Raw genomic sequence first — 27,734 nt, 5'->3', positions numbered from 1 at the left:
TGGGAGGTTCTGGGTTCAATCCCCGGCTGAGTCATATCAAAGACTTACAAAAATGGGACTAACAGCTCCCTCGCTTGGCACTTAGCATTAAGAGGTTAGTTTTAGGACTGGTTGGCCTGGTGTCAGGATAATGTGACTGGGTGGGACATCATGCTACATGTCTGTGGCATGATGCCCCAGTGCTAGACATCACTATAAACTGCCACACTGTAGACGTCGTAGTGACATGACTGAAAATTGTTAAAGCTACGTTAAAAATCCAAGTCACACACATGCTGTTGTTTTTAATTCAAGCTTTTAGGCCATTTAAGGCTGCTTCATTAAATCCAGTGCAGAGCTCGTTTTGGTCACCTAACACTTTGTTTTGCACTGCATGAATGCTTTAAAAACATCTTACATGTCATCGTTTACATCTGGAAAACGTCAAGGTGTTATCTTCAAAACAGAAGAAACAGCACAATTTCCTCCTGCAAGGAAATTTTATCTAGAACAAGTCCAAGTGTGAAAGCAAATATGACTAGCAACCAGATTAATTGCATCATACTGCCGATGCAAAACAATTACCCTTGTCACATGCACATGTTTCTGTCAATGAAAATGAAAATTATTGACAACACTCACTAATTTCTACCAATTAAAACAAGATGACTATAATTCATTGGATTGAGATCTGAGCCCTTGTTGATTCTGTGCTATTTCTGTTTTGTTTATTTTGTTTAGTCACTGGTTGCATATATCAGTGTAAAAGGGGACATACCAGATTTGTTTTGTTTAGTCACTGGTTGCATATATCAGTGTAAAAATGTGCATTACCAAATTTGTTTTGTTAATCACTGGTTGCATATATCAGTGTAAAAGGGGACATACCAAATTTGTTTTGTTTAGTCAATGGTTGCATATATCAGTGTGAAATGGGGCATACCAAATTTGTTTTGTTTAGTCACTGGTTGCATATATCAGTGTAAAAGGGGACATACCAAATTTGTTTTGTTTAGTCACTGGTTGCATATATCAGTGTAAAAGGGGACATACCAATTTGCCTTATCTTTGCCTTAATGCTTACTTCTTCTTTATTGTTATTAATATTATTATTATTATTATTTAAGGGACCAGCTCTTTGCTTCTTTAATGATGCCATCTTCACAGAATCAGACTGGAGGGGAATAAAAATGATATACAGCAGTGTTAAGGAAGATGATCCACTCAAAGTTGGACGATTTGGACTGGGGTTCAAGTCTATTTTCCACATCACAGGTAATGCAGTTTTCCAACATTTTTGAACTTGTGAAACACAAAAAGGACAGTGTTTGGAATCTTCTAGTGAAAGTTGGGTTAGAAATCATATATTAATTAATAAAATCTTCTATAGTTATACCTGTTTCTTTTCATCTTTGCATGTTAAGTCAGCAATGTTTTCCCAATTTTCTAAATATGTACATGGTTTACAATAGCTGAAGTGATGCCATTTAATTGAAAATAACATTCCCTCCATCTATTCATCTGGTCTGCTCAACACATGTTAAACCTCACTCAACTTGTGATTGTTTCATTTGCTCTATGTCTTTGCCTAATATTATGACAGGATTCAGAATTTAAGCTTTGCTCTTGTTGAATAATTTTGTCTGACAGTTAAGGGAAACATTCCTTAGACCATTGGGTTATTGTTTTCTACTGCTGCTTACATGTGTATGATGAAAAAAATCAACAGATAGATAAATCTAGACTTTCTTCTGTAAATGCAAATGAGATGCTTCTACAGTGACTAAGAAACCATATTTTGGCTTAGAAACTGTTTCATTAAAATAAAATGTGACATTTAAAGGTTCTGTTAGCAAACATGTTTTTCAAAGTTAAATAATGAAGTTTCAATAAAATGTTATCTGCTGGCAGCCTAATGTGTAATATGCACTTCAAGCAATTGTTGACAATTTTGAATTTTTGATAATGATGCCATAATATGATGTGAGTTTTAAGAAAATAAGTAAGACAAGTATTCTACTAAACAGCCTTATGCCAAGATGTCAAAATATTTGATTAGAAGTGGGTAGTTCCTGCATCATTGACAGTCATGTGCATGTAAATATTGCAGCCTTAATTGATGTGCTATATTGCATTTTCATGCATACATGGATAACATTATCCCAGTGTTATCTCTCTCTCTTAATCACAGCACTCCTTCAAGGAGTGTTGGTTGGGTGTGTAATTTCTGTTCCTGGACACTATTTTAGTTTGTAGTTTTTGCAAGCTTTGACTGTTTCTTAATTCACTAAATACATTGATTTGTAAAAGTAAAAGAAAAAGAATATGCTTTCTTTATCTTAGTGTTATCTTTGGGTTTTCAAAATGGGAAACATACTAATAATGATGCTTTTGCTGTAAAGCTTGTTTTAAAAGAGTCATGGGTACTGCCGATATTACTCCAAAGGATAAGCTATAAATGGTTGACCAGTATAAATAGCTGAGCATGTTCTGACCATATGGACAGTCGGAAAATATGATGACTTGCAAGTTGAATGGATGAGCAATCGACTCATTTGCTGTCTGGGTGGTATGCCTGGCTGTTTTTTGGGTGGTGTGCTGGAGTGTCACTCTTGGAACCACCAATGTGAAAGGTAAAGCAAAAAGGAATGATCAGTCAGTGTGATTCCCTTATGATTCTAAACTCATTACAGGCTGGTATTTGGTATTAACGGATCTCTGCTCACTAGACAAAAGGTACAGCAGGCTAGATGGCTGGACTCACTGCCAGGCTGGTTTGCAGCTGGAAAGTTGTCATTCAGTATAAATGTATGTTGAAATGGAACATTAAGGTCCAGTAAAAAGGACACGCACCTGGACTAACTGACCTGAAGGCCATGCATGGATATATGGAGGGACTTATGTAAACTGGACTCCAGGGAAATGTGAGGATACTCCATTATAGGATCCAAATGATAGATTGTGGCAGAAGCATGGGCAAGAACTGTTCCATATTTAGGAACTGTATTTTCAGCTCCTGCACAAGTGAATAAATTTGCTAGTCATCACTTAAGTTGCATCATTCCTTGGCAATCCAGTATTGTTTGGCAGAAGGACAGAGGAAGTGAGGAGGCAGCGCAGGAGCTGAGACATTCATGCCGAATCCATATAGGCCTCAGAGGAGAACCAGTCATTGGCAAAAAGACAACATGTCAAATACTGTGCAGCAACAGTAATAGTTTCAATCTCAGTCAAATTTCAAGAGACAATTTAATCAAAGGGATAAGAAATAAGGTTTTTATTTTCCTAAGTCTCCTAACAACCACTGCTGACTCAACACCCCAACAGCGTACTGGTTGGCACCAGACTTCTGCATTCCATCAGTGTTTGATAAAACTTTCTTTGCAAAATGAATGGGTGATCCAAAGTTATTGTGGAGGGGTTTTAAATTTCATTTATCTAACCCCCACCTTTTCATCGTCTCCTTTCATGATAGACATTCAGTATGATTTTTAGAAAGCAGAGATTATGCAGAAGGAGATCAGGTCATTGCTCAGCAAGCAGGCAGTGGAGATTCTTCAGAAAGTAAACTATAAGGTTTTTATTCCAGACTCTTTTTAGTATCTAAGGCCAACATAAAAGACAGGCTGATCAGTGACCTCAGCCAACTCAAAAAATAAGTTGCATTGTGGAAGTTCAAGCTGGAAATGGCTTGTTCAATAAGATTTTACATCTAAAAGGAGGAATTGATGATCAGTATAGGCTTGACTGCCTATTTCCACATCCCTATTCATCTCGCACTGCACAAGTTTGTTTAGTTTTTCTACCCATGGAAAACTATATCAGTTTTATGCACTCCCATTTGGTTTCAGCAATTAAGTCTTTGGGCTTCATCTGATGATAGGTCTATTTGTGACAAAGTGGAATCACAATCTGCACATCTTTGTGTCCCTTATTTTGAACCCAGAAGCATAGATTGTGGATGCACTATCAATATTGGATTGGTTTTTAGACCTTCCCTACTCTGCTTCTTTTCAGTCCTTGTGACAAAATAATGCAGAAATAGATGGGTCAGAACTAATAGCTTGTCTCTGAGTCCTTGGTTAATGATCTAAAGATAGACATGTCCAGACAAAATCCAAGCAGCACTGAATTAACTAGACTACCTGCTTTTGCAGAAATTTCATCTGTGTCCTGTCTGGCTCCTTCTTCATGTTTAGCTCCTGCTATGAGAACCCTGCGAAGAAAGGAATTACAGTCTTTGATTGTCGAGATGATATCACAAGCTAGAAGGTCCTCAACTTTGAAGGCATCTAAAAGAAAGTGGTGTATATTCAAGGACTGGTGCAAAGTAATCAGCATTGTCCATTTGTATGCCTCAGTCCCACAACTTTCCCCAGCTGTTTGACGAGAATATGAGATAGTTACCAAATACTACAGCTCCATGATTTCCAACACATATGCATCATGGCAGAGTGAATATTAACCATGATACAAGAACTGTCAGACCTACTGGCCACTTTTGACTTGAAGAGACCAAAATCTCTCACCCCGTTTCAAAAACAGAATCCGTCATGAAAATGTAATTGCCTAATTCAGCTAAGTTGGAGCCTTTAGCCAGATGTCTGCTTAGCTACTATTATATAAATCACGATTTCTAATAGTCTCACTTTCTGCATGCAGGGTGAGTGAGTTGCACACCCTTTCAATGGACCCAAACAATATCCAGTTCTCATGGGATGCTTATGTGGCTACAAGGACACAACCAAGTATTGTGGTCAAGGATAGACTTCTATAAACAAGTAACCAGAAGGTCATCATATTCTTCCTGACTTTGACAGATGCATCAAGAGACAGGACGATGCAAGACCAGACCATGTTCGTGTCCTCAAATACTACTTGAAGTGCCCAGAGAAAAGTTGAACAAAATAGCAACTTGCCTGGAAAAGGCCAGGAAAGAAATTATTGTCCCTCAAGCTCTATCATGATGGGTGAAATGTGTTATTTGCTTGGTTTAATCAAGATCAGAAGATTTCAGCTCATTACATTTGGGTGATCTCTGCAAGCCTCATTTTATAATGTGTTGAATCAAGACAAAATAGAAGCTGTTGGCTGGCATGCCCAGACCACTTTCTAGAGCTTTTGTCAATGGATTTAGGTTCACATTGACAAGATTTGAATCTGATATGTCCAGTGTCTGTTGCCCAGATGACCACAAAATCCAGCTTACATCAGCACATCATCTAACAGACAAACAGACACTATAGTAAAAGTCACATGGGTCATGTATGTACATTTACTCGCATTAAATTAAATATAAATTGTTCTTGAAAAATGTAACACTTATTTTCTTTAACCAAAGTCTATTCAGTCCTTATTATTGAATGCTCTGCACCTTAACTGCCACCAAAACACATCCAGATGAAAATTACCTATTGTTATGGACTTGAATGGTAGCCATGTGCTAAACTTGGATCAGAATAAGAGTGCATTGAGTGGAATCATCACAATCATTAGCGTAGTACAAATTTGTTTATCAATATACATAGCTTTCATAATTGTGTCATCATAGCGTGCAACATTTAGTCGGGATTGTACTGTATAACATCCTTTGGTTCATTTTGTTACAAAATATCTACGTATTTTAACATTAATTTTGCCATATGTACCTATTGGGGCATCTAATTAATGACCTTCCAAAGGTCCTATGGATGTGTATGACTCCAAATGAAGTGAATACTTACCACTTAAAGGTATGTAGAATCAAAGTCTAAAAAAATTACACCCATTACTGAAATAGTCGGTGTTGAATGCCTATAAGACCTGTATGACTTGTATTATAGTTTGGCACTAGATTCACCCATAAACATTTTTCCTTTTTAGTAGGAAGGTTTCAGTAATTTTCTTCTTAACTAGATAATAGTTTTCATGGGTCCTTTGACTGTCGGATGTGCTGCTCTCATGTTAGGAGAGCAGGCTATCCTTCTTGAAGAGAATACAATCATGTTTCTTTAAAAGTATGCCCTTAGTGGAGGTAGGATGGTCAGCAGTCTCTCCTCCTATTATCTTTTATCTTTTTCTCCTAACGTTAATGTGATTGAGAAATGTATTCAAAGGAGAAAGCAAAGTTTTTAGTAAACTACGTTTGTCTGGAAATACATGATCACATCATGATTAAACTGTCCCAGTCTCCCCACAAATGCAAGCATCCTCGAGGCATCATTTGACTTAAAAATGACAACACCTAGCCATAGTCATTGGTAGGTAATGAGTGTGAGTTTCTTCCCTCGGTCTCTTTATGTAGATTGGCAGAAAAGACTAATTTTCATCTTTACAGCAAGGCTGGATTCTTAAGGTAGCAAACTTAACATTATTCAAAATTTCTTTATGTACTTGAACTTTAGTTTTTGATCGCAAACCATGACTAAACTTTGTTGAAGGCTTGTATATGGGTGAGAAAGAAATATACCCTCAACTCAGAGAAAAGTGGTTTGTTTTAGACAACATACTTTGACCAGACTCTGAGGATGGCTTGCACATAGGACTGCTAAAATAATCAAATGTCAAGGTCAGTGTAACATGGAGAAAGGTGTCTAAAAAAAGAATTACAAATACATCTAGATAATCACACCCAACATTGAAGAGGGAATGCATTCAAGGATGTAAACAAGCCTCACCTGTTAAGTTGGACAGGTCAAAGGTCAAGGTCACACTGATACAGGGAAATAGAGTTGGTTCTCTGCATCATCTTCTTCAGCAAAATTCACAGATGGGTTTGCATTTGGGCAAGTATGGAAGGGACCACCTGATTGTAGGGTTTAAAGTGCAGAGTCAATGTCACTGTGCCATAGCTGACCAGAGTCAGCCACCTCTGCTAATGCCAGCAGGCAGGATTATGAAAAACAGCAGTAGCATATAATGTATAGGCCGATAAATCAGCCCCTCACCTATAATACTATTGACTGGTGGTATAGGGGCTGATATCGCCTATTCATTAAAATATGCATAATCTGATGCCACTTTTGCCTGCATGCATCAGTGTATATTTTATAAACTTATCGGTATTTCTAGTGTCTGTTGAGCTACCGTCTGCTGTAGGGTTCTTTTGGTGATATGTGCATAATATTTCTGGATCAAATCCTGTTTGGTGTGTAAATCCACATGGAATAACACAACCCTCTGTCCTGTTGCCATTTTGAATGTCACACTTAAATTTTGGCTGTTACCAAATACCGGTTAGTGTATAAGCTGTATACATGTGTGTTCCAGAAAGATCTGCATGCAGGGAAATTGCATATTTTAGTAAGCAGGTGACATAAGACCCACGTATCATCCATCAGTATCAATGCAGATTTTAGGGATCTGATTTTATTGGACTTTATAATGTACTGTTCAAGGTTCCCTTGCTTCCATAGTTATATCTGTCTTGTTTCAGATCACCCCATTGTGTTGAGTGGCGATAGGATTCTATTCATGGATCCCCACAGAAGTGCTGAATGTGTTTGTCTGACAATCCAACTGTCCAAACTTAAGAAATGGAAGAAGTTGAACATTGAGGACTTCTTCCTGGCCTTGGATGGAACATTTGGTATTTCAAGGAAGATTTTGCAGACAGGGATTTATAGGGGAACCTTATTCAGGTTTCCCTTGAGATCGGAGGCTTCGAAGCTGTCAGATACATTGTACAATAGAGTGAAGGTGATGGATCTTTTTACTTCATTTCAAACTGAAGCCTCAAACGTTTTGGTCTTCTTGAAAAATTTAGTGAAAGTTTCTTTGCATGAGAGAAAGGGTGATAAAAATACAATCAATTTACAGTTTACTGTGGAAATTGTGAAGAATGTAGAGGAAGTTAGAGAACTCAGAAAAACATTTATGATGAAGATAAAAAATTTGAATAAATCTATTCCACTGAATTCCATTGACTGTAGATATCACCTGTCCTTGTGCACAAAATCATTTGATGGAGACTCTGTTATTGAGGAAATCAATAATGACTGGATGGTGATTCATTACTACAAGGGAGGTGATATGTCTGAAGACCTTCAAGCACTTATTCAGGATGATTCTCTGGGATACTGCCCTCTTGTTGGCGTGGCTGCTCCTATGGGCCAAAATCATACAGAGTTCAAAGGTCACATATATTGCTTCCTGCCTTTGCCACAGAAGACTAAAAGCATGTCAGGATTGCCTGTGCATGTAAATGGATTCTTTGCCTTGAGCCAGAACAGACGCCACATCAAATGGCCTTCAGCTGAACAGGATATGATGCACCTACATAGGGACAAACAATTGGTGTGGAATGAAAAACTGGTCAAAGAGGTACTACCAGATGCGTATGAAATTCTTATAAGTGAGTTGATTGATCATGCTATGAAAAATGGAAATTCAGATGACGTTGTTCAGTGTGTATATGCAGTTATTCCAAGAGTTGACATGGTTGTAGAGGAATGGAATTCCATCCTTCCTAGTCTTTTCAGGAGACATACTTCAAAACCCACTTTAATGACTGTCAACAAGTATGGAATAAAGAGCTGGATTAGTTGTTCAGAAGCTCTTTTCGCGACATTCCATAAGTACACTAACTTACCACCAGCTGTTAGGTCTACCCTGGTCAAAGTTCTACAGATTTATGACAAACACTATGTGGATGTGCCTTTGCATGTGCTCAGGTTTTTCTCTAAATTCAACAGTTGTCTCATGGATATGAATTCAAAAGGTTTTGCTGCTGTGTTGAAAGAGAATCCAAGGTACAAGTCCTTCTCGTGGGAAGAAAAGCTCAACATCCTTCGGTTCCTTACTCTAGACTGTTGCTATGAGATTTTAGAAGGCTTAGAGCTTCTTCCCCTACAAGACTATTCTTTCATAACATTTGTTTCCAGATGCAGGACATCTGACCAGATTTTGCTTTGCAGCAAGAAGGAAAGAGAACTACTCCCAGGGTTAGAGAAAACGTTTGTGTATCAAGCAGACCAGAATCAGTGGCTTGAGAAGCATATGCAAGCTATTGGCAAACAAGGTAAGGATATAATTGTTGTTTAACAAGTATCTTTAATTTGTTTATCTCATTTGCAAATGGTGAACTTTATACTGATTCTTTGTATTCCAAAGGTTTGATAATAATTTCACTCAAAAATGTTTAACAAAATTCATGTAATGCTTGAAATTTGAAAGTCCAAGTTAATATACAATTTTTCTCATTTTTTATGTGACTGAAACCAGTTTTGTACCTTATTGATTGAAAATAATGATTAATTGATATCATATCTGACGATAATATATTCATGATTATGATATGTCCATCTTACCTTTTGTCCTTCTGGTCTTTATTAGCTTCTCCAGCATATAACCTTATAATGGTTATCCAGATTTACCAACAACTTGCACAAATATATATCATGACCAGATGTTGTGTCACTTCCAATAGCAATGCCTTCTGTCTCAAGTTTAAGGTCATGGCAAGGGGAAATATAATTCTGACTTCTATATTTTTTAAGACTGTAACATCTCAACCACTGTAGATCTTATAATGAAACTGTACCCAAATAAATATCATGACTAGATGGTGTGTCAGGTACCATAGTCTGCTCTGTGCCTCAGTGCCAAGGTGAAGGCAGGGGAAAATGTACTTTTGTGACTTGCATTCTTATTAAGAGTATAACATTTTAACCACTGAAAATATTTTAATGAAAGTTTGCAAAGTAAATGTAATGACTAGAAGGTGAGTTGTGTACAGCAGCCATGCAGACTGCACAAAATCAGGGTCACAGCAAGGGAAATTTAATTATTTGATTTGTATCTTGTTTTCATGTATGAATGTTTCAAACACTGAAGACATGGTAATGAAACTGACTAAAACATGTCTTGTATAGATAGTGTGATGCTTGAATTGACTATGACCTCTACTCAAAGTTAAGGTCACAACACTGGAAGATGTATGTGTCCTTGTCATGACGGTAATGTTTGAACAGCTGAAGATATTTTAAATAAACTTTAGTATGGCTAGACTGTGTCACATGCCATAAAAATGCTTTCCCCAAAATGAGTGACCTCTATCAATTTATGGATGTAACTTTTGAATCAGTGAAGATATTTTCATAAAACATTAGCCTTTTATCTTTATTGACATGTCTCAAATATTCAGTCATAACCCCAGCACTCAATGTCAAGGTCATAATGAGAGATAATGTAAATGATTGGAATATTTCCTTGACCAGTCTGTCACTTTCTGATTTAATCATAATGCTTTACCAGGTCTAACCATTTCCATGCAATGGTCAAATCCCTAATGTATATTTCAGTAACATTATTAGTACAGAAATTGTCAAGAGACTGGAATTTGACGTGCTCTTTTTGGTCCTCATCTTTATATTGCTGAATATTATTTGATTTAGTTAACACTTATTCAGGTACAGTGTCATTGATATAAATAAGTGTTGAGATAGATATATTATTTTAACATCATGTTAAAGAATATATAGCAGCCACCTGTCTTTTGAATAGTATTATGTAATTTTTAACTTCATGACCTTGTTTATTCCACCAACACATTAATGGCCTTATTAAAACTTAATTCTGATATTGGAATACTGTAATTATTATTTGAGAAATATAAAAGAAAATATTCAAAATAATTCAAATCTTTCCTGCAACATATAAATAGAGAGAGAGAGAGAGAGGGAGAGAGGGAGAGAGATTCACTCTGAAAATGGCGTTCAGCTTTTCCCCTGCTCCTTGATCATTTATAGATATGGGATGTTATGAAAACAACATTTAACAATTTAAAAAATGATTAAAATAAATTAATTAATTAATTAAATTGATTAAATTTAGTTTAATTTGTGAACTTGAGTTTTGTTTGAACCTATCTCATACTGAATGATAATTTATCAACATTGACCCTTAGAATATATGATTTGAAATATGGTATGAAACTAAAAAAGCTACATGAGTTTTCTTATATTTTAAAATATTGAAACATTTTCCTAGAATATTGAAATAAATTCTGCTAAATAACTTGTTATGTATCTCAAATCATGAAAAAGCTTTTGAACTTCTAAGTTATTGGTTGATGTGATGCCATATGAGTTTGTTTTTGTAGGTTTATACCAGATGCAGTTTATGGATGCTGCAACATTTCGGAGTCAGCTGGAGACAGTAATTCAAGAGCACCTTGATCCTATCTATCCACCGACTGTAAGACCATTTTCAGTTTTGACTGGCAGCTGGATTCAAAAGGTATGGGAACATATTTTCTCATGTAAATATGCTGTGAGTCACTTTCAACATATGCCACTGATTCCTTTGCTTAAATGTGGCTCCTGGTCAAATATCAAGGAAATAGAATTATACAAGCTTACAAACTTTCTGATCATAAAACAGACACAGAATGTACCCAGCTTGGATGATGGTGTCTACAGATGCTTGGAAGTTTTATCCATCAAAGTACTTCCCTCCCTTCCAGATTGGCTTCATAGGTCACAGATATTACAGTACATCCATTATTTCACAGCTAATGATGTAATTCAACTCTTGGACAAACTTTATCTCTCTTTTGAACGGGAAAAGCTCATTTCTGATTTCAACAAGTCATGTGAAGATGGACTAAAGACAGCATTTGTCAGTTTTCTGGCAGGTTGTAAATCATGGACCTCAAATAGCAAAAAATTTGTAAGGTGTCTTAAGTTATTTACAGAGACTGGATCAGTTGGAAGGACTGTATCAGTTAAAGAGAATACAATGGTTTGCAGAGTTGCGGACTTTCCAGTAAAGTTTCCTCGACCAGTAATCATGGGAAGTTATGATGAATATTGCTTGTCTAATGTGCTAGGGGCAACAGAATTAGATAGAAAAGGTTTGATTATGGAGACTTTACAAATGATGCAAAGTGCAACCTACAGTGTTTCCGAGAAGCAAATTTTTATGCAATACTTCATCCAAAATATCAGGGAGTTTGAAGGTGACAGAAATATGCTGAAGATGGCTAGTAAAGTTTCTTTTCTCGAATCAAACATCAAACATACCTTTTGTACACCTGCAAGTCTGTTTGACCCAATGGATTCTCGGTTACTCAAACTGTTTTATGGTGAAAACCGCTTTCCAGTGGAAAGCTGTTTCCAAAAACATACAGATATTGTGGCCTTAAAGATGCTTGGACTAAAGTCTTACAGTGACTTGTCAGCGATCGAGTTGTATGAAACAGCTCAGCTTATCGAAAGCAGGTGTGAAAATGAAAATGTAAGACATGAAATCCTCGTGAAAGCAAATCAGTTTCTAGAGGTTTTAAATGAGAAACCTTCACTCCTAAACGCCTATGTGCAGGGAGAAACTCTGAAGGTAAAGTTGATGGACATCAGGTGCATGTCACATGCAAAAGTGAAAGATCGAAGCTTTCCGAGAGTATTGCCATGGTTCCAACCACAATATGCAATGAGCAAACCTTCTGAATTACGAGTTCTTAAATTTTCTACATTAGTTGGGTCTACAATGTCACTTATTGACTGCCAGATCAAGGAGTTGTCAGAGTCATTTGGATGGAACAGAAACCCACCAAAAGATAAAGTTTTGGAGCAGTTGAGATTGCTGATCAATGTGTATGATATTAATTATAAACCAGAATTGCTGCCGGTGTTAAAAGATATATATGAGAATCTCAGTAAATACAAAATTGGGGACTTAATGGCTAATCAAATGTTTCAAACACTAGTTCAGATAGGCTGTATTTGGAGAGAAGATGGCTTTTCTTCACCACAAGAGATTTTCCTTGAATCAAAGAGAAATGACCTTGACCTTAGTCCTTATTTATACAAACTTCCAGATGAGTTTAAAGGGCTGCACTCTTTCTTTCTAGGATTGGGTTGCAACAAGGAACAGAACTTTGATGTTCTTCTAAAGGTACAAGTTGTTATTAAAGAAAAGCATGCATCTGTTAAACATTCTCTTGATGACGTAAAGAGTGATCTGACACTATTAATTAGCATTCTTAACAGACTGAGACAGGAAAGAAACAAGCTTCAGGACCAATTGCACAGGATTCTTTTTCCCGTTCACTGTAGCAATGAGTCTGTTTTAATCTTGAAACCAGGACCAGAGTGCACATATTGTGATACACAATGGCTCAGAGAAATGACAGAAGATGATAATGGTGAAGAAAAAATATACTATGTCCATGAAGATGTGTCAAATGTAACTGCTGAAATGTTGGGTGTAAAATCTCTGTCACAGCAGTTTCTATCAGAAACTGAAGAACTTCCAGTGGAAGAATGCGGTCAGGAAGAACCACTTACAACAAGATTGTACCATCTGCTTAAGGAGGGATATCAGGATGGATTTTCAGTTCCAAAAGAGATAGTACAAAATGCTGATGATGCTGGAGCAAAGTGTGTATATTTTCTCTATGATGAAAGAGAAAATGAGGATGCAAAGAATAATCTTTTAGATGAAGGTATGGCAGAATGCCAAGGTCCAGCATTCTGGGCATATAATGATGCACATTTCCGAACTGAGGATTTTAAGAATATCACTAGGTTAAATGCAGCAACAAAGAAAGATGAACTGGAAAAGATTGGAAAGTTTGGTTTAGGATTTTGTTCTGTGTATAATTTGACTGATGTACCAAGTTTCATCAGTGGCAATAATATTGTCATCCTTGATCCACACAAATCTCACCTTGGAAAAGCCTTGCCTGGATCAAGTCCAGGTATAAAAATTGACTTTGGAAAACTGAAAAATAAGAAATTGATGAACCGGCTAAAAAATCAATTTAAGCCCTTTCAAAATGTCTTTGGATGCAATATATCATGCAATTTTCAAGGCACTCTCTTTCGTTTCCCACTTCGAACTGCCTTGCAAGCTCAAAGGAGTGAAATATGTGACAAGTACTATTCAAAGGCAGAATGTCTAAAACTCATGCATATGACAATAAAAGCTGCTGGAAATTTGCTGTTGTTCACCCAACACATTCAGGAGATAAAGATCTTCCATCTTCCTGCAGACTGTAATGACCCAACAAGAGCCAAAGTGATATTTTCAATGACGAAGGAACATTTTCAAAGACAAATACAAGATTCAAATGAGGAATCTATTCTGAGACAAGTATCAACATTGAGATCTGCCAGTGATTTGAGATCCTGTCCACTAAAAAGGTTGCAGAAAATTGCCATTAAGGTAAAAATAGAACAGTATGCTGGATCTATTCTGCCATCACTGGCAAAATGGGCTGGTAAATCAGTAAGCGCTTCTTGGCTTATTTCTTGGGCTACAGGAACAGATGAGTCAGTTACAACAATATTTAGAGATGTTGTGGGGGCACTCCCTCTTGGTGCAGTTGCTGTTCCATTTGAAATGAGAGCAAATCGATTCTGCCCAGTGCAGCTAAAGGATTTACCATTTGGCTTTTATAAAAGAGCTCATTTATTCTGTTTCTTACCACTTCCTATAGTGTGTGATTTACCAGTGCATATCAATGGATGTTTTGCTGTTACATCAGACCGTCGGCAATTGATGACATCGACTGAAGATGACAAAAAGCTTCAATGCAGCAGTTGGAACAAGGCTTTGATTCAAGATGCATTGGTAAATGCATACATTTATTTGCTGGAAGTAGTCAGAGAAAATGGTCCTCCCCCAGAATACGAATATTTTTCATTGTGGCCTTTGAAGTGCCAGAATACTGAACTTCCTGTCAGGGAATATTTCTTTAAGAAATTAATACAACTTAATTCAAGACTATTTCACCGGGATCTACATTGGGAGAACTTCGATAAGTGCATATTTCTGGACCCAGCTCTTCGAAATGATAAGAGTATAGGAGAAGCAGTATTTGAAACATTGCTAACATTTTATTCTGGGGAGAGTTCTGTGGTCATGGAATTACCTTATCATGTAATGGAAAATCTTGAAGTATTTTACCCAAATGAGTTGAGGGATAGAATTATGTCTGAAGAACAATTTGTCCTCAATGTCTTTCTTCCAAATATAGAGAAAGATTTTTGGAGCCAGTCACAGACATATATTAATAAAAGGGACAAACTTGTTATTCATTTTTTAGAGCTTGAAAATGAAGCAGTGAAAATGGCTCTTTCCAATACAAGATGCATTCCATCTGAACCTAACGGTTCCCTAAAACCTCCCAAAAATCTGGTGAACCCACTTGGTAAATCAAGTGATATGTTTAGTGACAATGATGAGGTATTTCCACGAGGAAAAGAAACATTTAGGCAAAGAAAGGTCACTGAACTCCTTGTTGGTTTTGGCATGATAGATGATTACCTGCCTTTCAGTTTCCTTCAAGACAGGTGCCAATCAGTCTTAAAGTTGGCACAGATATGTGGACAATGTGCAATTGAGCGTTGTTCTAAGATACTGAAATACCTCAGTGAATATAATGTTCAGAGAAAACTTGAGAAGAATCAGAATGATCTTCAGACACTTAGAAATATAACATTTTTGCCAGTTCTTGAGAAACCATCTAATTGGCAGTTTTCTTGGAAGGGAAACACAGACGAACATACAATCACAAATAGATGTCACAGAGGTCATCCTTCTAAAATAATCAGACTATCGTCCCCAGCAAATCTTTTCACACAATGTACTGAAAAACTGGTGGGCTGTGTGGAGCTAGTCATGGATGAAACATCTGTTGTAGTCGCAGAGTCCAGTATCCAGTTGTTTGATCTCTTCAAACTCTTAAGATTGCATGGGTTACAGAAGAGTGATGTTCCATATGAAGCAGTGGTTAGGCAGTTGAAGATGGTTGCACAAGAATACAAACAGAATCAATCGAAAGATACAATTGAACATTGTCATTCCATTATGCATGAAATCTATTCTTTTTTGAATCAGCAATGCGAAAATTCTGAAGAAATGAGAAATGCATGTTTTCGAGATCTTTCAAATGAAGACATCATTTTACTTGCAGATCAAATAATTGATCCTTCAAAAATTGCCTTTCATTTGAAACAAAACTGCTCACCTGTTCTTCATAGCCTTGCAAAGACTGACTTAGCAAAGTATAAGCACTTGTGGAAAGCAATAGGGGTTAAAGAACAGTTTGACATTGAAGATATTACGAAAGTCCTCGGAGACAAAAAGAGTCAATTTGGAACAATGCCATTGTCAGTTGAGGACATTGATCTTGTCCATGAATTGCTATCTGCACTACACAGTGCAATGGAAAATAAAGGCATTATTTATGCAGCTGTTGATAAATCCCTTTTGATCAACATAGTAGCTCCAGATATGGATGGAGTACTAAAAGAAACAAGCACATTGTGTCTTGATGACAGTGAATTTGAGACTGGTCCGGATACAAAAACAGTACATCACAGAATTTCTCCTAGCCTTGCTCAAGTGTTGGGCGTGAAAACAAAACGAAGAAAATGCTTTGATGACTTTTCTTTTCTCATCCCAAGTGGCCAGAAGGAAAGGCTAGTAACCCGACTAAGAGGAATTCTGTCTGCGTATCCATGTGATGATGGAATAATGAAGGAGTTGTTACAGAATGCTGACGATGCACAGGCTTCAGAGATACATTTCATTAAAGACTTCCGAACACATGGATGTAAGAAGATATTTGATCAAAGGTATGAACCTCTACAAGGTCCGGCTTTGTGTGTGTTTAATAATAGTGCCTTCACACAAACAGATATACAGGGCATACATGAGTTAGGCCTTGGAAGTAAGCAGGAGGACCCATTAAAAACGGGGCAGTATGGAGTTGGATTCAATGCTGTATACCACTTGACAGATGCCCCTTCATTTCTTACAAAGGGCCCTGAGCTTGAACATGGGGAAATATTGTGTGTGTTTGACCCTACGTGTCAATATTTACCGAAAGTGGATGAACATAACCCTGGAGTAAAGTGTGTAGTTAGCAAAATAAGAAATAATTATCCTGATATATTAACTGGTTACCTAGAGGAAAATGTCTTCAAAGAAAACAGGGGAACAATGTTTCGGTTCCCACTCAGGAATAAGAAAATGCTAAACGCAACCCATATATCATCAAAGCAAGTGGATGAAGAAGAAGTGAATAAAATATTACAGAATTTCTGTCTTGATAGCTTTGAAGCACTTCTTTTTGTGAAACATGTCTCCAAGATAACTGTGTCCAATATTTCCTCTGGGGAACTGGCAGAAGAATACAAAGTGGAAACAAAAATTTCAGAGGAAGACAGAACGAGAAAAGATGACTTTTTTCAGTTTGTCAGAAATATTTCAGATGAGTACAAAAAAGACAGAACAAGTATTATCAATATGCCTTCTAAGGAAGTTGGTTACACAGTAACTGTGACAGATGGAAAATGTAGATCCAAGTCCTTTTATGTAGTACAGAGAATAGGATTCAAGAAGGGATTCAGTCTCCCAGAAACTGTGGTGCATGCACTGGAAAACAGAGATCTAGGTCAGCTTCCTTTAGGTGGTGTGGCAGTTATTATGCCAAATATGCAAAAGTTACTTGAAAAACCAGAGAAAGAGAACGACTCTTGTCGTGTAATACATAATAAACAGAATCTTTTTCTCAAAGATGAAAGTGGGAGAGCTTTCTGTTTTCTTCCCTTGCCAATGAGTACTGGATTACCATGCCACATAAATGGACATTTTGTTTTAGACCATGAAGCAAGACGATCGCTGTGGAAAGAAAAAAAGGGTTATCGTTGTGATTGGAACCATTCTCTTTTTCAAGCTATCATATCACCAGCTTATATGTCCGCTTTGTTATTTCTGAAAGAGCAGATATTTGGAGGCCATCATGAAAGGTCCAGTCATATTATCTACAGATCATTAGATGCTTTTCATTCTCAGTTTCCTCTAATGGACTTAGCCAAAGATGATGACTGGAGGGCTGTTGTTCAATACTTCTATTGTTTAATCATACAGGATGAAGCAGATGTTTTTCCAGTTCTGCATGAATCAGTAGGTAACAATCTGTCAGTTAGCAGCAATAAGGAAACCATCATAGATTGGATAGCCTTGCGAAAATCAGGGGACCTGTTTCCTGCATATTTTCATGAACTAGATACTCACTTAGCAGGAATCCTGAAAGAATTGGGAATGAAGCTTGTTGATTCTCATTTCTTAATCAAAAAATCATTACAGGACTCTGCAATTCGAGTTGAGGAAGTGAGCCCTGATGCTGTTGTGAAATTTCTAAAGTCCCACCATTCAGCAGAAAAGGACAGATGCGATTTGGAAATAAATGTACCAATATCTAGCACAAGACTGGGTACTGCTGACAATGTACGAACTGTAATACAATATCTAGAGAGTATGGCAAATTTCACTAAAGAAGTTGACCTGCTACCTCTGCTTCTCACGAATGATGAAGTTTTAAGATTATTCTCATCAACCAAACCTATTATTATCTCAAACTTCTGGAATCTATTTAAGTGCTCTTCTGACCATTTCTTGCATCGTGAATTAGTTTCTACTTGCCAAACTGAGAAGTTCACAGATAGTGGAGTTTTATGTGAGCTCAGTGTACAAAAGCTTGAAGAATTATTGTCATCAACAGTATCACCCCAACAATTCAAAGCTGGTAAAGATCACCTTTGTTGCAAGTTATCCAAAAGTATTCCAAATGAATTTTGGATTGTTCGGTTCTGGGAATTTCTATATGAAATATCTGTTAGATATTCAGACTGTAGATTGCCATATATTGACCATAATCTTTTAAAGAAAAACTTGAAAGTACTCAAGCAATGGAGTTTTCTGCCAGTGAAACAGAATGATAAAAATGCCCTTCTGTTGAGGCCCATCACCCAACTCTTCACGATTATTGATCTATGGTCCTTTGAATTGAAATCTGACCTAAGAAGTGCTCTTGAATGTTTGAACCTTCCAAAAATTGATACAAGTATATTTAATGCACATCGATTCAAACCTTTAGCAAGCATGTTGTACTCATTAGTGGCATCACATAGAAAACCACTAAAATTTCTGAAATGCTTGTATTACCATAGAGAGAAAATCAGAAATGCAAGTTTGACAGTGCAGCAGTACAATTCTTTTCTTGTGTTCTTCTCAAAGCATATGGATGAACTCAGAATGGTTGCAGAGGAATGGTGGATATGTGATCGTCTGAAAGCTTTGCCTTTGCATATCACACAACAGGGGGAAGCTACAAGTCTTGATGGAAATGAAGAAGTGCTTGTTATCCCTACTGGAATACCAACAGGTGGTATTGGTGAATGGGCAGCAAGTACAGGACATATCCTTCTTCAGCAGAATGCAGAACTTGACAAACTTCACAAGTTACTGGGATGTGCAAATTTATGTACCATAGATGTATATTGTTATAAAATCCTACCTAGATTTGACACCCTACCTCAATGCTATCACATTGAGCACTTGGTACACATCAGTAAAATATTGCTCCAGCAAACAGATTTTGATCCAACATTCACTAAAGAGCAAAATAATTTAATAGAAGTTCTGAAGTCAACTGCATTCATTTCTACAGATGATGGTATGAAGAAAGCATCTACATTTTATGATCCATTTAATCCAGTTTTCTCTTGCATGTGTGATGAGGGGGAGTTTCCCCCCATACCATTTAATGCCATCTGTTGGAACAAATTTTTGAAACTTGCAGGATTGAGAAAAGAAGTCACTGAAGAGAAATTTGTTGAGTTTGCAAGGAAACTGGAAAGAGAAGGTGCATCACATGTTACAAAAGCTGTTGAGGACAAGTGTAAAATTCTTATCAACTATTTACTTGGCTCAGAGACTCCAACATTTGGAAAAGACACATGTGAAAGACTAGCAAGAATTAAGTTTATTCCATCACATGTTGTCTCAAAGGATTTGCTGTCTATATGCAGTCAGTTTTCAGACAGTACAAGTTTTGTATGCTTTTCAGGGTCCATACAAGCTTCCTTTAAAACATTATGCTGGACAAGCATGCCTTTGCTTCCAGGGTGGATTTTTACATCGTCAGAAAAATGGAGTCATTTGTCAAAAGAATTGGGTGTGTACTCAAAGCCACCAATTGAAAGGGTTGTTTTACATTGTCAGAACATCTGTGACACACAGAAGAAAGTCTTATTAGGAAAGGATCACAATATATTTCTTACAGATTTTTTTAAGACCATTTTGGAGCATGTGTATGCCTACTTATTCCAACATAAAGATACATATCCTCAAATGAAAGAACGGCTTAAACATACTCCTGTTGTATTCATCCCAGAGAGCCAAATTCTTCTGCCTGTTAGAAACATTGTTTTAGATCTTAACGAAGAAGATGCTGTTGAACCGTACTTGTGTAAGGCACCTTCATACTTTGGGAAATACCATGAGCTTTTTATTTATTTGGGTGCTGCAAAAAAGGTGACATGTAACCATTATTTCATGGTTTTGGAGTCAATATATCAACAACAAAATGAGGCTAACAAAAAGCTGTTACCTAATGAGTGCATAATTGTACAGAAAGCCATTGCAAATCTTGTGACGCTGCTAACAAAAATGGCAAATAAACAAAAGGATTTAAAAGTTGGAACCCTGTATCTTCCTAACCGGGAATTAGTGCTGAAGGATGCAAGGAGTTTGATTGTATCAGACCTAAGATCCCTTGAAGAGAGACTGTTAGAATGTGACATAGATTTCTTTGTTGGATTCATCAAGCTTGATATTGATGTGTTTGATCCAAGACCAGTAGTGAAGGCTTTACCAGAATGTTGTCGTCCTAGATTGCTATCGGAGATTGCAAAGGAAGAGATTGACATATCTGACATTACTGTATTAGAAAGCAAACATGCTGATAGCATAGAACTTTTTCTTCATTCCAAAGACTTCGTGCATGGTATTTTGAGGCTTGTAAAGCATATGAAAAATGAAATGAACAAGCAGTTTACAAAGGATGATGAAGAAATAATTTATGCTCATATACAAAGTTTAAGGGTAAGAGAAGTCATAGGGCTACACACATACTTAGTTTTTGAAGGGAAAAGAATTCAGTCTTCAAAGGAGACAGAAAAGTGCTTCATTCATCAGGAAGTTATTGAAAACACAGTTCATTACACTATGTATTTTCAGTCAGATGGTGACAATGAAATGAATGAACACTTTTTTTATACTGTTCAGCATGGAATAATTTTGATGATCAGAAAATGTATTGAACACTCGCTTGAAATAGTCATGACAAAGATTCATGAATTGTATGATTTGCTGAATTGCTACAAAGGAAACAGAAGTATTGATAAAATACTTGACAAACATCATATTGATCCATATGATCGTTCTCAAAGTTTGTCTCACTCCGTATTCCCTTCCCCTGGGACATATGTTCCCAAAGAATTTCATGCTTTCCTTGAGCAAGGGTTTTCACATTTCCAAAGACATGAATATGATTCTTTAGCATATGAACTTGAAGATGACATTGGTGCATCAGACAGTGCAGAACCTGTCTATATCTATGTTCGCATTATTCGCCCATTGCAATTAACAGAACCTGGTATATTTGGAATAAAACAGCAATACTTGATTGACATTGGATATCCCCCAAGAGAATATATCACAGTATATGGCTATACATTATTCAAATTTGAAAGAAAACAAGACTCAGCATCTCAAGATCTCTTACCAGCTGATAATGTGCCTATCGGGTCTCTTCCCTTTGACAATACTTGTCACCAAATTAAGAATATTCTGCAAGAAGCTTGGAGCCTACCAACGGAGGAACGCCATCGCATTTTGAGACGTCTTATGATGAGATGGCATCCTGACAGGAATATTGGACAAGAACACTACTGTACTAGAGTATTTATGTACATCGGAGAAGTTGTTTCAAGATTGGACAGTGGACAGCCGTTAGATGATGTCAGCATCAATGGTGACAACTTTGACACCAGAAATGTCTTCACTGGTACAGTGTATGAAAATCTTGGCAGAAGAATTGACAGAAGAAGCGAACAATATAGACAGCAACACAGTGAGCAACAAGATACTTTCTACCAGGCGCATACCAGAAATTATCGTGCATGTCGAGGTTCTAGTCCCAGTTTTCCTGCCCCCGATCAACCTAATGCTCGACGCTGGATACTGCAAGCAAAGAAAGACCTTGTATCAGCTAAGGTTTTTCATTCATTAGCCGAAGATGTTCCAGCCTTCAACTGGATATGTTACCATTGTCATCAGGTAAGACTTTCTTATTCATGAATTTGTTTCATTTTAAGAATAATTGCTGGTGAAGAGTCAGAGTAGAAAATATTTTGAGAAAGAAAGATATCTTGTTGCCTTGGAATCTGTAGTATGTACATTAATGATAAAAATAGTTTATAAGCTAAGCATTCAGATTGATATATTGTCATCATCTTTCTTTAAAATTATTATATTTGAAGCATTTAAAAATATACATTTTCTTCTGGTGGAATATCATGCAATGTTCTCAATTTGAAACATCCAGGAAAAATGCAGGTTGCAGAGATAATGTTTTTAGGAATTTGTGAAGTGCAGGGAAATGCAAAGTACAGTTCATCCAATTTTTAGGCAGTTTGTAAGTTTATAAGTATTTCCTTTAATGTCATATTTTACTATCTGTCTTAGTGGTTTTCATAAGAAAAGAATAAAAAATGATTTTGAACCACAACAGACAGCATTTTGTTTGCAACAAAAAAAATAGGCTTATAAATATATGACTTCTATAAAGGCTGAAAAACACAGACAAGTGATTATTTTGAGTATAGGACCTTTTGTCCATTGTGCATTGCTGATGTGCATTAATTTACATGCATACAAATGTACTTTCTGTCTTTGCCTTGCACAAAATAACATTCATTTTGTTAAGACAATAGACAACAAAGAATTTCCTTTTAGATTGCTTTTTATACTATTTACTTCTAAAAATCAAAACATAGATGATAGCGACTCTTCAGTTTTTGTTCCAGTTTTGTAGTTCTTTTTTTCAATTGGCCTCTTTCTTAGAATTATCAGACAGTACAGTAATCATTCCCATTGCATACATGTTGACCTATATGTTTGAGATTGAATACTAGAAGAATAATTAGCAAACATGGAAACACTGTGGCAAACTGGTATTAATAAACATATTTTCTAAATCCATACATAAATTAATTAAATTCATGTGCTTACAATGTAGTAAGTCACATTTGTTTATTGAATTATGCCAAGAGGTATTATCCCATGATAAATGTGGATCACACATCATTTTTCAAAGAGAGTCACTGAATAAAATATATGTTTTAATTATTTCTCTTAATTTCAGTCCCACATTGACACTGTTTAATCAGTTAGAGTAGATAGATACCAAATATAACTCATTCTGACCAGAAATCAAACTATTGCCACTCAATCAATCTGTAAAATATACTCATCCTAAATCCTATAAAAGAATGATATGGCTGAGTGGACATGGAAGGGTTGAAATGAATGAGTATACAGTAGCTATACAAACATACGCTAATACTAAGTTACAGAAAAAATATTGAATACTAAATATTTTGACACTTGCACATTTAAAGCAGAGAAATATTACACATAATTATTTATCTCAAAGATGAAATCGTTTGTGTTTATGATAGTGGTAATGTTGTGCAGTACCTAAACATTATAATACCTTCTGATTATCATACTAAATAGAGACATTTCTCAAAGCAGGTTTCAGTATTTAAAAGAATTTTGTGACTGAAATTTGTTGTTTGATTCAGCCTACAATTTTGAGAGAAGTGATTTGTTATAATTTTTTATATTAAATGTGATAGTTTCACAAATATTTGACTATAGGAATGCAATATCCTTATTGCCAAGATAAATGTTTTTATTGACTTTTCAAATAAATAATGTGTACTTGAAATGAGCATTGCTATATCAACATCAATACCTGTGTAATCTTACATGATCAATTCCATTCAAATTAATCTTACACATATAATGATGTCCGCAGTATACAAACAACCACTTAACAGAATCTTACCATGCTTGTCATGAATCATTACGATGCAAAAACAATGGATGCTACAAATTGCTCCCTTACCCCTTTGAAGTCAAGTTCACAGTCATAGGGAGAAAGAAGGTAAAAGATTTGGTGAAAGTTTACATTTGAATATATTCTTAAACCCATTAATGGATTCTCTTCATTCTTGGAGTGAATGGCATGTGCCTAAAACAATCAATTCTGCAAGACAAACATACCCACCCAATTCACCTTGGGGTTAAGATTACAGTCACAGACAATTTGCATTAAGGTTTTGGTTAAAGTTATTTCATTTTTATATATTTTCTAAACCTCTTCATGGATTTATTCATGCTTGGAATGAATCTTCATGAAACTATGATAATTCATTCTGAGATGTGCTTGTTTAGACTTATGACTTTATGGACAAGATCACACATTTTATCATAACAGGTCATTTGTCTGGTCAAATTGAAGACCCTGGCCTTATTTTTTATTACATAATATGCCTATTGAAAAATTGATGATGAAATCATATAATATTGACTACTGTGTTTACTGTAGGCATATATCTCGCCTGAGCATGAAAGAAAGAATTTTGAATTATAGGGCTTTGCATTTGTGATAAAACTGCACTTGTGTTATGACAAAAGTTCATATGAATCATACTTTGTATTATGACCATATATAAACCACATCTGCACATTTCTACAATTTTTTGGAAGCTAAACTTAACTTCTAAATTATCTCCTACCTACAACAGGCAACTGAGAAAGCTCTGAAAGCAGCCGTGTATTCAAAAGATGCAAACAAAGTGGATCTAAAAAGTCACCAGCTTGCCAACATTGCTACAAAAGGTGGTTTGGGTCAAGATCTTGTCCATTTAGCCATGAATCTCCAGTCATGTCTAGGAGAACACACCAGAATGAGGTACCCTGACCCTATTGCCAGAACACAGATTCCATCCGAATTGTATACAGAGTTACAAGCTAAAACTGCCTTCAGTATCGCAGAGCATGTTGTTCAGTTGGTGGATGAAACTTATATCAACTAGCAGTGAGTGGAGTAAGCAAGGTATGACATTTTTGCTTGAAAATTTAAATAAGGATCAATTCAGCCAGATGCTACCCAAAACACTGTGGCTGGTTGTAGAATAAAACTAAACTGATTTGTGCCGTGACTTCATTTCACACATAAGTGTTTTTACTTGAATGATCATATTTTGTTTATATATCATAAGTCTAAATCTTAGGATGTATTATGTTCTGTTCATTGGTAGTATTTCCTTATTGCCAAGATCTGGTATATTTATCTCGAGGAAAACTTTTTAGATACAAAAAGAATATGTTCATTCCTTCCTTGGCACTCAGCACATAAGAGGTTAGTGTTAGGACTGGTCGGCCTGGTGTCAGGATATTTTTACTGAGTGGGACATCATGCTACACGTCTGTGGCATGATGCCCCAGTGCTAGACATCACTATAAACTGCTATACTGCAGATATCATAGCAATATGACTGAAAAATTGTTAAAGCTATGTTAAAAATACAAATCACACACACACACACACATCTTATATAGATCTGTGCTAACTGAAACTTAATCAAAGACATTATTTATTTCTCGATAAAGGTTGGTGGTATTTGAAGTATACTGACCAATATGAAAGCCAGAAATGAGATTCTCATTTGTCAGCTACTGTATTCTTAATAACCATGTGGTTATCATTCTTGACGTCAGATCTGTCGTATGTCTGAAAAGTGTCTTAAATTTAGCTTAATAAAATATATTTTACAGTTAAGATCATATCATAATGGTTTCAAATCTTCAAATTAGAAGTGCTCAACAATTAAAAAATATTGAGAATTCAAATTCTGTGCAGTTTCCTGTATGTTGTTTTGAACATGGATCACATCCTGGACAGTAAAGACAGTAATTACATCTTTGACAATGTCATCAGTAACAACAATAACATCAATAACAACAATAACATCAGTAATATCAAACATTTGAATGTTTTTCTATAATTTTTGTTTGCACAGATCTTTAGTGAGGGACAGTTACATTCTCCCTGATAATCATGAGTGGCAGCAAGATCTCTTCTCATCATTATAGAGTTGACAGGAAACTTTAAGAATAAATTTGAAGATTCTCAAAGACAGAATGGTAGATATCCTGTAATAATGAAGGTGAAACCTTGCATGTTAAAGTTCTAAAGGCATAAATATATATGTTGTAAATATAGTAATTATGTAATTTATTTCAATAATTCTTTTTAAAAATTCATGCATGATGTGAATAATGAAAATTTGTATAGTTTGTTCTTCAAATGTTATATTGAAAATCATTTTTTGATATGCATGTTTTATGTAAGAAATGATGTATGATTTTTTTTTTAATTTGACAACTATATTCATATTGCTGAACCTAACTTTGAGAATGTGAAAATTTTAATTTTGGTCTTTCTTATTTCGGATAATTTTTAAATGTATTCACATTTTGCAATACATTATTATGCTCATTCACTTTCGTCCTCATTACAATGTTTTGTCATATCTTCATTTTCATAACATATTCAGTTCCATCCACTTCTGGAGACTTTTATCATCATTATAATGTTTTGTCATATCTACATTTTCATAACATATTCAATTCCATCCATTTCTGGAGACTTTTATCATCATTATAATGTTTTGTGATATCTACATTTTCATAACATATTCAGTTCCATCCATTTCTGGAGACTTTTATCATCAGTATAATGTTTTGTTACATGTACATTTTCATAACATATTCAGTTCCATCCATTTCTGGAGACTTTTATCATCAGTATAATGTTTTGTTACATGTATATTTTCATAACATATTCAGTTCCATCCATTTCTGAAGACTTTTATCATCATTATAATGTTTTGTTACATGTACATTTTTATAACACAGTCAGTCCCATCCATTCCTGGACACTTTTATCATCATTACATTGTTTTCTCACATGTACATTGTATTAATGATCTGATTAAAATCATATATCTCATGTCCTATGTGAAGATCTGATAGCGACTGCTTAGGGGTCATCTTCTGGTTGCCTTTGAAATAGCCAATGGAAATGCAGCTTTCAGAAATCTGTAAGTAAATCAGATCATTTGGCACACATTGATGCTCTTCAACCATACTGCTCAGTCACCAGAATGCAAAGATATAAGACTTCATCTGATTGGCTGATAAAATTTTCACTGATACTAATAAGATAGGTCACCAGAATATGACCCCAAAGCAGTCACTGCCAGATCTTCGCATTGGACAGTGGACATCTGATTTTAATCAGATTGATTTTCGTAACATAATCAGTTCCATCCATTCCTGGACACTTTTATCATCATACACTGTTTTGTCACATGTACATTTTCATAACATATTCAGATCTATCCATTTCTAGATGTTTTTATTATCATTGGAATTTTTTTCCACACATGCATTTTTGCAACACATTCAGTCCTACTCCGGGACACTTTTATCATCATTATAATGTTTTATCACATGTATAATTTTGTAACATATTCAGTTCCATCCATTCCTTGACACTTTTATCATCATTTCAGTATTTTGACACATACATTTTTGTAACACATTCAGTTCCATCCATTCCTGGTCATTTTTATCATCATCACAATGTTTTGACACTTGACACATATACCTTTTTGTAACACATTCAGTTCCACTCATTCCAGGACACTTTTATAATCATTACAATGTTTTCTGACATGTACAATTTTGTGACACATTCTGTTCCATTCATTCTTGAATACTTTTATTGTCAACACAATGTTTTTCACACATATACATTTTCAGAACATATTCAGTTCAAGCCA

The 27,734-nt window shown here is 35.8% G+C and overlaps 1 protein-coding gene across 1 annotated transcript in view; it reads left to right on the top strand.

Moving 5' to 3' along the window:
* LOC149786236 (sacsin-like) overlaps nt 1–26,080 on the top strand; it is a 43,877-nt gene extending 17,797 nt beyond the window's left edge. Inside the window, exons 4-8 of the mRNA XM_089975913.1 lie at nt 1,107–1,254; nt 7,394–8,977; nt 11,060–22,092; nt 24,630–24,940; nt 25,908–26,080. Of these exons, the coding sequence (XP_089832039.1) occupies nt 1,107–1,254; nt 7,394–8,977; nt 11,060–22,092; nt 24,630–24,920 (13,056 nt within the window). The 3' untranslated portion in view covers nt 24,921–24,940; nt 25,908–26,080. The remainder of the gene's footprint in view (nt 1–1,106; nt 1,255–7,393; nt 8,978–11,059; nt 22,093–24,629; nt 24,941–25,907) is intronic.
* Nucleotides 26,081–27,734: the final 1,654 nt, after the last annotated feature.

The sequence above is a fragment of the Sinohyriopsis cumingii genome, chromosome 12 (genome assembly GCF_028554795.1).
Source record: "Sinohyriopsis cumingii isolate HCF-2022 chromosome 12, ASM2855479v2, whole genome shotgun sequence".
NCBI lineage: Eukaryota > Metazoa > Mollusca > Bivalvia > Unionida > Unionidae > Sinohyriopsis > Sinohyriopsis cumingii.
The sequence above is the reverse complement of the archived record's forward strand: the minus strand, read 5'-3'. Positions and strand labels throughout refer to the sequence as shown.